Raw genomic sequence first — 15,928 nt, 5'->3', positions numbered from 1 at the left:
AAATAGGCTCTATAGTACGAATTTTAAAAAGGGTTCTATAGTCCGAATATGGAAATAGGCTCTATAGTCCGAATTTGAAAAAAGGTTCTATAGTCCGAAATTGCAAAACGGTTCTATAGTCCGAACCGGATACCGTGTTCTTTAGTCCGAATTGGTAAACGGGTTCTATAGTCCGAATTTTATTTTTATCATTTGTTTCAGTGTCAAATCATCACTTGTTAAATACAAATCCGCTGAAGTTCAACATGGTTGGTTTCTCTGGATATTTTTTGTAGCATACATTAACGTTCACCTGTATTCTGGTGATATTTTCTTCATTTGTATCTGTTTTTCATTTTCGACCCGTTCAGGGTAAACCCTGAAAACCCGTTTCTGGCCATTTTTCAATCCGACGGCCTACTTTATTAAAAAATTGTGTTATGCAACTTGTTGGGCGATCCAAGTTCATGTGTAGGTCTCAAATATTTATTTATGCTATAACATGCCTCTCTTTTTTCCACAGAAAGGCCAAATCTCTAAAAATATTTTTGTTTTTACCGTAATCCATCTACATTACATCGTGATTTGGTGGTGTGCGCCTTTTAATAGCAGTAGCGTCATATCCCGTTGCCATAGACTCTGCTTTAGTATTATCTAGCTAGAGGGCTTAGTATATGTTAATGTTTTAAAAATTCGGACTATAGAACCTTTTTACTGATTCGGACTAAAGAACACGGTACCCGTTTGGGACTATAGAACCGTTTTACAATTTCGGACTAGAGAACCCTTTTTTTTTTTTTTTTTATAGAGCCTATTTCTATATTCGGACTATAGAACCCTTTTTAAAATTCGAACTATAGAGACTATTTTCATATTCGGACTATAGAACCCTTTTTTAAATTCGGACTATAGAGACTATTTTCATATTCGGACTAGAGAACCGTTTTTAAAATTCGGCCTATAGAACCTTCGCAATAAAGAACCGCCGGAATAAAGAACCTCGTTTCAATTTTTTTTCGGACTAGAGAACCTCTTTTAAAATTCGGACTAACGAATGCTATGAACACGTGTTCGGACTAGCGAACCTTCGGACTAAAGAACCTTCGGATTTTAGAACCTTCGGATTATAGAGCAGTCCCCATTTATATGAGCATACATTGGACAATTGTTTGTCTAGCGTCAGGTAGTGAGAAAAAGATAAATTTCCACTATCTGTGATGTATGGTTAATATGTTACAGGCAAAGAAGTTAGGTCTAAAGGTTCCAATGGCAATTGTCCTGTTAAATCGGTTTATTAGTTGTACCTAAGTAACTACCATATTTCCTCGAATAGTCGCCCCCCTCAAATAAACGCCCCCACCACTTTTTTCAACCAAGATGTTTCAAAAATGCCGATATTTCCATTCTATCTTGTGTAGTAAGCTTACCAAGTTGCTCACATGTCGATAATAACAGCAATATTTGGCGAAAATCTGCATCGAAGCTTACCTAATGATTTTTTAACAGGAATTGTTGTGCTAAAAATGACCACTAATTAACGCATCCCCCCACCACCCGTTTGGAAAATGCAACGCCCCCGGGAGCATTTATTCGAGGAAATACGGTATACATCACAGGTAGTGTTAACTTATCTTTTCCTCAGTGCCTTAAATTTTTAACCCCTGAACAACTTGAAAATTGACCTTTGACCCTCTTGCCACATAACTACTACACAACCACAGGCCAGCATTCTTATATAAGCTTTTAAGGCTTGGTTTAAGCATTTTGCTTAACAGGTCCCATCAGGACCCAAGTGTGTGTCTGCCCAGACCGACCAGTTAAACAAAGTTTAAACAAACACTGAAATCCTACATCATCAGTACATTTCATGCAAATGTGACAGAATTTTAACATCATACTTGTAGTCAAGTTAGTGAGAGGTAAGTCATGTGTCCCTTCTAATGGAATATTGAGTCAACTTACAACAAATTCATACACTGAAATAGTACCAGAGATCCTGTTGTGATTATTTCACCCCACCCAGGTGTAATGGAAAGCTGTTAGGGGTAGTCACAGTCATTGTACTGATGAACCCTGAGCCAATTGTAGGCTGCAAACATGGTTCCGACGTATTCCAATGACAGCTGAATAAATACAAAGTGCTTTGAGGCTGTTTACGGCATAAAGCGCTTTTCATTTTGTGTATATATTCAAAATATTTTGTATGTTATTTCAATTTGGAATCAGTAATCTCTTATCACTCACCAACTGTGACTCAGTTCAACTTGCAAGTCTGGCTTTATAACCACTACATGATAAAGATTCTGCCAGATTTTAACATTTAATAATCTCAGCTTCATATTCAAGGTGGGCATTATTATCGATACAGTTACAAAACTTCACATATGCATCATTTGTAATGTATACAAAACTGGTATTTACATGGAAAAATAACATCTTCTACAAGGCTGACATGGTTTACACACACAATGTGTAGCAAAATCAAAATTTGATAATCAAAATTCAATGTCATCATTCATATAAGTGCACAAGTGGTAGGCCTATCATTAACAGGATTACACATAACTATACATTGCAATTATTAAAATAAAACTTATTGCAAGATGGTGGGTAAGGTAGTACAACCCACCCATTTAGAAATGACATTTAATTTGGGATTTAAAGTTGTCAAAACTAGGTAAAACATTTTCCTTCAATCTTTCCCATTTTACACAAGTCAAGTCACTCAAACGTGCTTGTGCTATACAAATGCACTATTAACTTGTACATTACCAGGAGTCACTTTTAGCCATATGGTACTCATATGACCCAAACCCTGCTGAGGTGCTTTGATTGGCAGTGTGTGGGGGCTAACCTTGTCTCTAGCAAATCCCACATTGCGGGTGACCTTCCATTCCTAGCACAGGGAGAGACTGCTTAACATATATAGGGCACCTCCACCAAAACCACCCATGACGGCTAGGGTTCTGATAATGAGAACATCTTAATCAATTCTTTACAAAAATATCTCATGTTCATAATTATACCACTAGGTCTAGTGCTTCAAATTTCCATGTCCCGAGAGTAGGATCTTACACCAAAAAGTCTTTTTTCTATCAATCCACACTTGATTGGAATAATTTACCATCCCAAATCAAAGCTATTATTGACAAAAATACTTTTAAATATGCCATAAAAACACCTTACCAGAAGTGCGTTAACCCAAGAGTCAGCTGCATTTGTGTAACCTGTTCCTTCCTGTCCTTTTGCTTGTTTTGTCCTCCGTCCCAGGCACCGTCTTGTCTTTATGTTGGACCCCATTGGAAATAAGTTTACACATTTGCAGCTAGACTTTATGGGTTATCCTGGCATTTTCGGATTTTGGCGTCTTTGCTTGTATCCATGTATTTCATATATGCTAAATTTGTGATAATTTGTGATTGATTATATTTATTATCTTGTCGATTTTGCCGAATAAATATGAATGAATGGATGGATGACCCTAAGGTTAGGTCACAATTTTGAACATTTAAAGAAATTTCAGAGTAACACTAAGTGTATTGAATGAATATAATAGCCACAATCTCCAGTTAATATGTTTTAACGTGCTAATCAATGGAGGCACGGCGCTGGTCCCCTTATTCGCGAACGCTTTGTGTACAAATCAATAGCGCATGCAATGGAAGAAACTGCAACTTTTATATTGGCACCTTCCTTGGGGTTTTGGATCGTCGTGTCTTTATTTCTTGAACGATTTCAACTAAGGCTAAGTAAAAAATAAAACATGTTTCACGTCCGGGTTTTCGAAAAAAAGGAGGAAGAGGGGGCTTTTTATTTTCTATTTTTTATCGCAAAATTGGTGTAAATACCCATACTTAGAGCTGTTTTAGCGTACAATCTGTACATACAATAATGCCTGGAAAAAGGAGGAGGCCCTTTTTTATTTGTTGTAATGAGAGTTACACCCACTCTAATGATCACAAAACCTTCCTAAAATGTTTCTTGTATCTTAACAAGGCTGTAGAAAGCATCCCAACTTCCTAGACATATTTCTTGAAAAGTTATAACTGAATTTCAAAAAATAAAAAATTGTTTGAGAAAACCTCAAAAAAGGAAGCGGGAGGGGACGTGAAACATGTTTATTTTTTTATTTGGCCTAATGAAGTCTTAAATTCGAGCTAAAAGATTCAGCTATTGGCTGCTGGCTCCAATTATGACATATCTGCCTTTGTTTAGGATATACAAGGGGCAGGGGCGTAACCAGACCTGACCTTCCGGGGGCAAGATTGAAAAATTTCCCAATTTTTGACCAAAAGTTGTATTTATGTGCGCATCGCCAGCGGCTTGCCGCGAAGTGATAAACGGGTGTGGTCCAGGGACCCGCCTTAGGGCCCCTGGTGGGGTCCAGGGGCAAAGCCCCGGCGGGGTCCAGGGGCAAAGCCCCGGCGGGGTCAAGGGGGCAGAGCCCCCTGAAGCTCATGGTTTTGGCATATTAGAAGCTAAAAATCCAGTGTTCAGAGTACAAAATTTCACAATGAAAGTAGTATAGATCTTCTTCCCTCTTTCTTTCCCTTTTCTCTTCTCCCTTCCCCTTTTTTCTTCCCTCTTTTTCTTTTCTTCTTTCCCCTTTCTCTTCTTCCCTTTTTTCCCCTTTTTTCTCTTCTCCTTCCCCTTTTTTCTTCCCTCTTTTTCTCTCCTTCCCCCTTTTCCCCTTCCCAATTTTTTGCTTAGTTCTTCCCAGTTTTTTTTGTGTCCGGGGGCCCGCCCACACTGGTTACGCCACTGACAAGGGGTAAACATAACTGGTACCTTAATTTTTTGGCTTACTGTATATAAAAAGGCACTGCCAGTAAACATGTTTAAAAGTGTATGCACTTTCAGCTTACACCTATCAACTAAGTTTAATGAGCTTGTTCACATGTAGAGCAATATATAATTTCTCCTTTTTTTATTAAATATTCTTGGCAGTTATGAATCTCAGTTCTTAGATACATGTATGTCAGGCCCTCTCAACTGGCGGTGCATGTGCCATTTGTGGCGCTTGGAGTAGTGGCGAAGTGGCGCACGGTAATTTCAATAAATTTTTCAGAAAACCCAATCTGGGCCTTTAAAAAACCTTAAAATCCAGGAGGTTCTGGTGGCGCTGCCCCCTGGACCCCCCATAAAGCACCACTGCACCTTACCCGCTATACACAAGTGCTACCTCTCCCTTGACATGTTGGCACTTTATGATCACTAAAATGTTCCAGTTGGCACTTCATATAAACACGTTGAGAAGACCTGATGTATGCAATTATATTGTCATGCTACAGCTAACAGTGCACAACAATTCATTCCCTTTTTCTACCATATCTCAAAATCAATTCTAGGGACAAATCACTCATCTTCCTTGATTGAGATGAATGGTTCTTAATAATAAAAACCACTTATATTGCAAGAATAGTCTGTATTTGTTTAAAAAATATAGCAAGTTAACAATGGATCATTTGATATAAAATATGTAAAGCGCATAATACATGTATGAATACAAATACACACACATATCTGGAACAGCTTACACATGATAATTACAAATTCTGGCTTCACTTCAACGAGAGCACTAACACTTAACAGACACACAGCGAATTCTGGTCTGATTGATAAATGTCTGTTTCAGGAAAAAATTAACCCATGCAGAGAGTGTTCCACCACAAAAGAGTGCTCCTAATTCTCACCTTTTCACCATCAAATTATTTTCTTCTGGAGCACTATTTTCACCTCTAACTGTGCCCTTATGTACTCATCATATTGCAATACATGATGTACTCATGTCTAGTGAATTATGCAAGTTGTGCTGTTCTTACATGTAGATGTGGAAAACTAATCTTTATTTTTGGTTAGAAAACAATCACCACAGATCTTATTGAAGAAAAATGGACAAGAGGAGGGGGTGACTAAGATTAGCTATGCCTAGTCATTTCCCCTCCCTGTCCCCACATCTTTGGTATTACATCATTTTCACTTGTTCCTCCAGGAAGAGTAGCTGATCAATTAAGAAACAATCGCTGGGATTTTTCACAAATTGTCGTAACCCATTCATGATCTCACTTTCATCCATTGTATTTCCAGCAAGGGCACCGTCACCAAATCTTGCTTGCTTCAGGAATGTGTAGGCTTTCTTAAAGCTGTTCTTGCCAATTTTCTTCTCACATTCACTGGTGAAAACATGAGGTTAAGGAATAAATAAATGAAGGAAAGCATGATTGCCATCAATATATAATATCATAAATCAGCAAAATGCATCTTGTAGAGAGACGAAATGTAGGACTGGTGAATATGGTTGAATGTAGAAAAACAAAGATTAAAAAAATAAATAAACTGACAAATAGAATATTGACTAGAATCCTAGAAACTCTGAAATGACTTTTTTAAATGCAGGACAATAAGTGCTGATACTTTCCACCCAAGTTTCATGAAAATCCAAAACAAGAATATTTGTTCACAAATTAACAAAATAATATGGAGAAATATGTGACCCCAATGTCAGGCAGTCACCCCCCCCACACACACACACACAGTGCAGAGTGGATTAATGGAATTTTACACAAAATATGCAAAAAAGCTCATTAATATTTATAGATATACAAAATAACTTCACACAAGTTAACTTCACTATATACAGCACCAGGCTCCGATAAATCCCCTGTCGGGCAAGCTAAATCATCAGACACCCTGCCCGATCGGGCAATGGCAAAATTATCGAGCAATGATGTGCAAGATGCAAATACAAGACAAATGCTACGATGAATGCTGATTTTGATAAAGTGTTATCTTAATATTCATTATTTTGCTACAAAGGAAACTTACAAAACATTATTTGGGAAGAGATAACAATCTGAAAAAGATAGAAATGAGTCTGATGATCAAGCAGGCAATACTGTATAAAGTTAAAGCTTCAAAGCAGTTTTTTGTAAGCTTAAAATCACAGTTTATACCTGCTCTTCCCCGATATGGACAGTTTTCTTTCACAAATATTCGGGCATAATTGGGCAAGCAAAAGTTAACCTAACCTTGCCCGATCGGGCAATTAAAAAATTTAAATTTATAGGAGCCTGTACAGCACATAAAGTCAATCAAAAGGTTCTTATTTCTGATCCAATAAATTGCACTTAGGGAACAAACCAAAGATCGTTGACGTCCAATAAACGTAACTAGTTTCGTTTCTCAGCCGACCCCCTCCCTCCCTGCCAGAAACGTAATTTTGAAATGTTGAAAATTTTGACATAATAATTATAATGACACATTCTTCAGACCGATGTTTTTGTACAAATGTAATCGAGTATTTTTACCCCCTCCCCCTAAACGAAACTAGTTTCGTTTATAGGACGTCATCGATCTTTTGGTTTGTTCCCTTACTGTGTACGTTTCGATAACCACTCGGTTATCTTTATCAACACTGAATGAAGACTGCTACTGTGAACTGGTCATCCAATCACCTATTGATTTCTTGGTTATTGACTTGTTGACTGTGTTGTCAGTTGATTTTTTTCCTGTTGGATGTTTTGATGGATTTTTCACAGGATGTAGCAGTTCATCAAAAATGTGAGAAAGCTGATATTGACCTTCATCTCTGTTCATGGTGGCACCCCTTCTCTTCCTGATCTCTATAGCCTCCTTGACCCAACGTTTATATCTGTCTTGTTCTGTGCCTATGACCTCTGCCTCCTCCAACCGATGACCTTGGTTCTCTCTGCGACATGATCTATGATGGCCGATTTATGGATGGTTGTAATCGATTCTTTCCTGCTTGCTCTGGCGACTGTTTTTCCAAGTTCTTTTTCTGCTTCCACGTGGCGCTCATCCAGTCGAGTGCCAACAAATTTAATTTCTGCCTCTCCTACGTACGAGAGATCACAATTCAAGCAAATAATGTTGTGCACACCCAAATAAAAAAATCAGTTGTTATGGAATCCTGTCGTGAAAGCCTATCTACTTACATGTTGTATATGGCTTGAGTTGTACTAAGCGGATCGTGTTTATCATTCGGGTGCACCAAAGGTTTGACTGCCTGCATCTGGTCTTTCACCCGTTTAAATGTTCAATCAGGATAACCACACACTCCTGTGCAGGCCTCGAAATAAGAAGAAAAATCAAAGGGTTCTCTGGACCCTTGCCTTTGAAATTTCAAGGGTCCTCGCCAATTTTGAAGGGTCCGAACCCGGACCCATACTTTTGAAGTTTCAAAAGAAAGAATTAGCTACGGCGATCACGGTATGTAGATTGTAGAAAATTGAAAACCCGGGTTGAAAACTTGATGGGAAACTAAAATGAAAGTGTACTCAGGGAGCTGGACCTACAATGTGAAGCAGATTTTCCAGTCAAACTAGGATTTTCTGCTCTTTGCATGGTTTAATTTTTACGGGTCACGCGGACCCGTACCCTAGGAAATGTGCGGGTCCGCGCCTACTTTCACGGGTATTTGACGCAAGGACGCGCCTTATTTCGAGCGCTGCTCCTGTGACAAATCCATCAAAACATCCAACAGGTAAAAAAATCAACTCAACTGGCAACACCACCAAGTCAATCACCAAGAAATCAATATGTGATTGGATGACCAGTTCTCAGTAGTAGTCTTCATTCAGTGTTGATCTAGATAACAGAGTGGTTATCAAAACATACACAGTAAGTTCAATTTATTGGATCAGAAATAAGAACCCTTTTGATTGACTTTATTCTACCGATCCTGATGAATTTGTTCAACCAAGCACATAAGGTCACCTTAATTTATCATCCTACCAAATTTGAAGTTAATCAGTAAAAGTATGCTACAGAGTGGATTAATAAAATCAGGGAAAATATGCAAATAAGCTCATTAATATTCATAAATATGCAACTAACTTCATGCAAAACTATACAGCACATAAGACACCATACTTTATCAGCCTACCGAGTTTGAAGTTAATCAGTTATTGTATGTAGGCTGCAGAGTGAATTAATGATTTTGCTTCCCCCCCGCCAGCGATCCATCTGCACTATAACATTAGCCACACACAACACATGTTGTGGGACCAAAAAGCATTGGATTAGCATACAGCGTTGTCAAAAGTGTTTTGCCAACTAGTGTTCTAGTTTTGGCAATATTGTTACTGAAGGTCTCTTTTTTTTATTCTTAAGCATCAGTATTTGGGGTTACATTTTCTGGGTATATATAAATATACAGCACCCATTTCCAGGTTCTGTATGAATTTCAATCCCTGGATTTTTAAATGCATGAAATAATTACATATTAATGCATTTTATCATTATGAGTATAAATAGCGTTGTTTGTCCTCAATGATTCAAAAAGTGATGTTAAACCATTTAGCAAATGTAGTTACACCACATGTAACAAACTTGGTACTGTAAGTTACACCTTGTACAGTCTAGCTGTTATGAGGGTTGATTTACATGCATGCATAGTACTTTTATATTTGGGCTAACCCTGGAGTCACATAATGTACTGTATCCATTCCATTAACTGCCCAGGGCGCTTAACAAAGTCATTGTGAGTGGGTGCTTATTTCTTTATAATTTTTTTTTAAATGTATCTTATGGTTTCGTGTTTGAATCTTGCACATAATGATGGAGGATCGTGTGTAGAAAAGTCACTGAATGGGCACTTATAGGGGCATGGGCGGTTAATGGAACAAATACAGTCATTATGTAGTTGTATGCAGTTGATGAGAAAAATCTGGTGCTCTGGTTTCACAGCAAACACACACACCTGCACCTACATGTACCCTCACACATATCCACAAACAAATAAACAAACCCAGCTTTTGTTTCAATGCTATAATCCAATCATCATTCAAACTATATATTCCTTCACCTTCAGCTTTAGTTTTTTAACTATGACAAAATGCTATGCAACTTTAACAGTTTTACAGAAGAAAGGATACGCTCTGAGATTCTTGATTTTAAGATCCCTCACTGCTGGTGAAAACAGTCCAATTGTGTCATCTTGAATTGTGGCATTTTGATCTGAAGAAAACAAAATTTAGCATCGTCACATTACAAGGAACATATACAATGGGGAGGGGTCCCCAATATTTTACAAGGGGGTGACCTGTGTAATTATCCCCCATATGGGGGTGTGTCTTTAAGCGAAGTTTTCCCTCTCATCAAACCACACTAGTTCACTACTATATTTTTAATCAGTCCATTCCTTCATTTTGTTTATTGCCTCACAGTGCCTATGAAAGCCATGACTAAAATACATTGTACAATTACAATTTCTAAAGCGCTTCGTACAATTACCCCGGTAAGATCATTCTTTCATCTTGTTTTTAAAAGTTTTGCCTGGTAAATGTATATGTCACTGAGCCCAACATCAAAAAATGATGCACACCAGATATTTTATCTTTACCTAATATACATTCATAGTTAGCATGCACGGTAAGACCATGATATACTGTAATGAAGCAAGGACGCAGCCTGCAATGCAAGCCTAATAATGGGACAGTGGCAACCTGACACCTCTCAAGCTAAATACCGAGACAAAATCAAACTGCCATGCATGGTTTACCCAAATCAAACTGCCATGCATGGTTTACCCAAATCAAACTGCCATGCATGGTGTACCCAAATCAAACTGCCATGCATGGTTTACCCAAATCAAACTGCCATGCATGGTTTACCCAAATCAAACTGCCATGCATGGTTTACCCAAATCAAACTGCCATGCATGGTTTACCCAAATCAAACTGCCATGCATGGTGTACCCAAATCAAACTGCCATGCATGGTGTACCCAAATCAAACTGCCATGCATGGTGTACCCAAATCAAACTGCCATGCATGGTGTACCCAAATCAAACTGCCATGCATGGTGTACCCAAATCAAACTGCCATGCATGGTGTACCCAAATCAAACTGCCATGCATGGTGTACCCAAATCAAACTGCCATGCATGGTGTACCCAAATCAAACTGCCATGCATGGTGTACCCAAATCAAACTGCCATGCATGGTGTACCCAAATCAAACTGCCATGCATGGTGTACCCAAATCAAACTGCCATGCATGGTGTACCCAAATCAAACTGCCATGCATGGTGTACCCAAATCAAACTGCCATGCATGGTGTACCCAAATCAAACTGCCATGCATGGTGTACCCAAATCAAACTGCCATGCATGGTGTACCCAAATCAAACTGCCATGCATGGTGTACCCAAATCAAACTGCCATGCATGGTGTACCCAAATCAAACTGCCATGCATGGTGTACCCAAATCAAACTGCCATGCATGGTGTACCCAAATCAAACTGCCATGCATGGTGTACCCAAATCAAACTGCCATGCATGGTGTACCCAAATCAAACTGCCATGCATGGTGTACCCAAATCAAACTGCCATGCATGGTGTACCCAAATCAAACTGCCATGCATGGTGTACCCAAATCAAACTGCCATGCATGGTGTACCCAAATCAAACTGCCATGCATGGTTTACCCAAATCAAACTGCCATGCATGGTTTACCCAAATCAAACTGCCATGCATGGTTTACCCAAATCAAACTGCCATGCATGGTTTACCCAAATCAAACTGCCATGCATGGTGTACCCAAATCAAACTGCCATGCATGGTGTACCCAAATCAAACTGCCATGCATGGTTTACCCAAATCAAACTGCCATGCATGGTTTACCCAAATCAAACTGCCATGCATGGTTTACCCAAATCAAACTGCCATGCATGGTGTACCCAAATCAAACTGCCATGCATGGTGTACCCAAATCAAACTGCCATGCATGGTGTACCCAAATCAAACTGCCATGCATGGTGTACCCAAATCAAACTGCCATGCATGGTGTACCCAAATCAAACTGCCATGCATGGTGTACCCAAATCAAACTGCCATGCATGGTGTACCCAAATCAAACTGCCATGCATGGTGTACCCAAATCAAACTGCCATGCATGGTTTACCCAAATCAAACTGCCATGCATGGTTTACCCAAATCAAACTGCCATGCATGGTGTACCCAAATCAAACTGCCATGCATGGTGTACCCAAATCAAACTGCCATGCATGGTGTACCCAAATCAAACTGCCATGCATGGTGTACCCAAATCAAACTGCCATGCATGGTGTACCCAAATCAAACTGCCATGCATGGTGTACCCAAATCAAACTGCCATGCATGGTGTACCCAAATCAAACTGCCATGCATGGTGTACCCAAATCAAACTGCCATGCATGGTGTACCCAAATCAAACTGCCATGCATGGTGTACCCAAATCAAACTGCCATGCATGGTGTACCCAAAAATCAAATCAAACTGTACCCAAATCAAACCATGCATGGTGTACCCAAATCAAACTGCCATGCATGGTGTACCCAAATCAAACTGCCATGCATGGTTTACCCAAATCAAACTGCCATGCATGGTTTACCCAAATCAAACTGCCATGCATGGTTTACCCAAATCAAACTGCCATGCATGGTTTACCCAAATCAAACTGCCATGCATGGTTTACCCAAATCAAACTGCCATGCATGGTTTACCCAAATCAAACTGCCATGCATGGTTTACCCAAATCAAACTGCCATGCATGGTGTACCCAAATCAAACTGCCATGCATGGTTTACCAAAATCAAACTGCCATGCATGGTTTACCCAAATCAAACTGCCATGCATGGTGTACCCAAATCAAACTGCCATGCATGGTTTACCCAAATCAAACTGCCATGCATGGTTTACCCAAATTCACTTTGAGGCAAAATTGTCATCATACAACACGCTTGTTAATGACATATCATGCTATAATTTGATTCACCTCAAGTTCGGCAGTGATGCACGTGCGTATTTCGCTCGCCGCAGTTTTAAATTGTGCGTGTAAATTTAGATGCGCTGAGTGTACACGCATGTCGGCACGCTTGCGGCAAAAAAAAAAAAAAGCATTGACTACCAAACTTGAGATGAATCAAATTATAGCACCACATATCAATTTTGGATTCCATGCTTTTCAAATCGTATTCATTATACTCAAATTATATCCACACTTGTCAGTTCTTTCACACATAGAAAATTCACAACAGATCCTCTGAAGAGTTAAATACATGTATCAGAAAGAATACCTCCATATAATGATAATCATGAATGCATTTGTACACCTACCAGTTGTGGTTTTATCCAATGCATCTTGCATGACATCCATTAAGGCTCCATAATCATCCTGCAAATAAAATGATGTGGAATGAGTTTAGTACTTAACCATATACATACCTCACAAAAAGAAAGTGGGTACTTGTTTTAGTGGTCATTTAAAAACATTTTTTAATGACTTGGATTTCCCACTGGGTATGCAATGTGCATGGGCAAACCTGACAAAATAGCAGCTCATAGAATTTGTCATAGAAGTAGTGATTTAACAGGATTAATTACCATAGCGATAGATAAAAACAATGTTTGAATGTATTGCCCTGCACTATAAGTAGGCTGCACTCATCACCTGTCATGTCTGTGTATGTGTACAATCATAGATTGAATATAAAACCGCTCTTTTCGAAGACACTAATCGTACAGGTGCGAGTGAAACAAACATTGACTTTGCATAATGTGAAATTTCCATAGAATTATGATCCATGTCTTTATGCATATCCAGATCAAAACAGATGAGAAAACCATTATGAAGCTTCATAAGTGGAGGTGAAGGTAATTCAATTAAGGTTAAAACAGCATATAGTGAGATTCTACTCACATCGTTTTCAGAGTCTGATTCAAAGTCATCTTGCTGTGAATAGTACGTCTCAGCTGCATCTGCATCCTCTGGTATCTCACTTCCAATCACCTCCTCAATCATTTTCCCTGACCCTTGACCCTTCTTACGTGAACTTTGACCCTTTCTTGGTCCTGCTGCTTGTTTAGTAGGTGATGGCGCTCTTTGGTTATTGTTATTGGTTTTGGTTGGAGGATTTTTCCTCGCCGGTGGAAGCCCTGGTGGGGTTGCGTCGATTAGATTAGGATCATCAAAATTTATAGGCTGCTTTTGAGGTGTGATAGGACGATCTCCTCCTGAAGGCACTGTGTGGTAAATAAATTGTATCATCATATCAATCAATTCTTTTGAGGTGTGATAGGACGATCTCCTCCTGAAGGCACTGTGTGGTAAATAAATTGTATCATCATATCAATCAATTCTTTTGAGGTGTGATAGGACGATCTCCTCCTGAAGGCACTGTGTGGTAAATAAATTGTATCATCATATCAATCAATTCTTTTGAGGTGTGATAGGACGATCTCCTCCTGAAGGCACTGTGTGGTAAATAAATTGTATCATCATATAAATCAATTCTTTTGAGGTGTGATAGGACGATCTCCTCCTGAAGGCACTGTGTGGTAAATAAATTGTGTATCATCATATCAATCAATTCTTTTGAGGTGTGATAGGACGATCTCCTCCTGAAGGCACTGTGTGGTAAATAAATTGTATCATCATATAAATCAATTCTTTTGAGGTGTGATAGGACGATCTCCTCCTGAAGGCACTGTGTGGTAAATAAATTGTATCATCATATAAATCAATTCTTTTGAGGTGTGATAGGACGATCTCCTCCTGAAGGCACTGTGTGGTAAATAAATTGTATCATCATATAAATCAATTCTTTTGAGGTGTGATAGGACGATCTCCTCCTGAAGGCACTGTGTGGTAAATAAATTGTATCATCATATAAATCAATTCTTTTGAGGTGTGATAGGACGATCTCCTCCTGAAGGCACTGTGTGGTAAATAAATTGTATCATCATATAAATCAATTCTTTTGAGGTGTGATAGGACGATCTCCTCCTGAAGGCACTGTGTGGTAAATAAATTGTATCATCATATAAATCAATTCTTTTGAGGTGTGATAGGACGATCTCCTCCTGAAGGCACTGTGTGGTAAATAAATTGTATCATCATATAAATCAATTCTTTTGAGGTGTGATAGGACGATCTCCTCCTGAAGGCACTGTGTGGTAAATAAATTGTATCATCATATAAATCAATTCTTTTGAGGTGTGATCTGACGATCTCCTCCTGAAGGCACTGTGTGGTAAATAAATTGTATCATCATATAAATCAATTCTTTTGAGGTGTGATAGGACGATCTCCTCCTGAAGGCACTGTGTGGTAAATAAATTGTATCATCATATAAATCAATTCTTTTGAGGTGTGATAGGACGATCTCCTCCTGAAGGCACTGTGTGGTAAATAAATTGTATCATCATATAAATCAATTCTTTTGAGGTGTGATAGGACGATCTCCTCCTGAAGGCACTGTGTGGTAAATAAATTGTATCATCATATAAATCAATTTGTATTAATGTGTATTGGAGATACATTGCTAAGTTGGGATTAGATCACTGGGAGCACAGCCTTAAATCTCCTTGTGATATCAAACTTAACCTGACCTCAAACCGACCTGGAAAAGTGCATTTGTTTCATCCCATAGTAGCCCATACCCCGACCCAATCCAAACTTGTGTGGACCAGACAAAAGTTGATGGACCAAGTTGGACCACAAGCCAACCTGACGAGATATTCTTATTTATTTGGTGTCCCATGCAAAATCCATTTTCTGTTTAGGGAAATCAAAATAACATATTTTAATCCACAGCAGCTGAAGGGAGTATCCCATTATGCTTTGCGGTACCACAATAGAACTGCATGTACTGGTACCATTGAGAATGTACACAAAATCCATCAATTCAACTTTCAATTACTCACTTAAATAAGGGTGCACAGACTTTTGTTTGAAACAATATGACCCCTAACGTATCGTGAAACTATCCATAGCTCTCAATATTTATGCAACTCTTATTTTTTATGCATTTGCCATGGAGCCAGCAGGTACACTGCAATGCATGATGGTATAATCCCTTACATTGCTGTGATCTTGATCAGTTGCAGTGATGCGTTAGGTGCACAATTGGGCTACTTTGTGATCACCTGCCTAAAATTGGGCTACTTTT

At 38.9% G+C, this 15,928-nt stretch overlaps 1 protein-coding gene across 1 annotated transcript in view; it reads right to left on the bottom strand.

Annotated features, from left to right (window-relative positions):
• Positions 1-4,793: 4,793 nt before the first annotated feature.
• The window catches only part of LOC140146889 (serine/threonine-protein kinase Nek11-like), a 50,902-nt gene continuing 39,767 nt past the window's right edge, over positions 4,794-15,928 (bottom strand). Inside the window, 4 exon segments of the mRNA XM_072168780.1 lie at positions 4,794-6,152; positions 9,876-9,957; positions 13,095-13,152; positions 13,678-14,000. Coding sequence (XP_072024881.1) covers positions 5,945-6,152; positions 9,876-9,957; positions 13,095-13,152; positions 13,678-14,000 — 671 coding nt within the window. The 3' untranslated portion in view covers positions 4,794-5,944.

Source organism: Amphiura filiformis, chromosome 2 (assembly GCF_039555335.1).
Source record: "Amphiura filiformis chromosome 2, Afil_fr2py, whole genome shotgun sequence".
In the NCBI taxonomy this organism is placed as follows: domain Eukaryota; kingdom Metazoa; phylum Echinodermata; class Ophiuroidea; order Amphilepidida; family Amphiuridae; genus Amphiura; species Amphiura filiformis.
The sequence above is the reverse complement of the archived record's forward strand: the minus strand, read 5'-3'. Positions and strand labels throughout refer to the sequence as shown.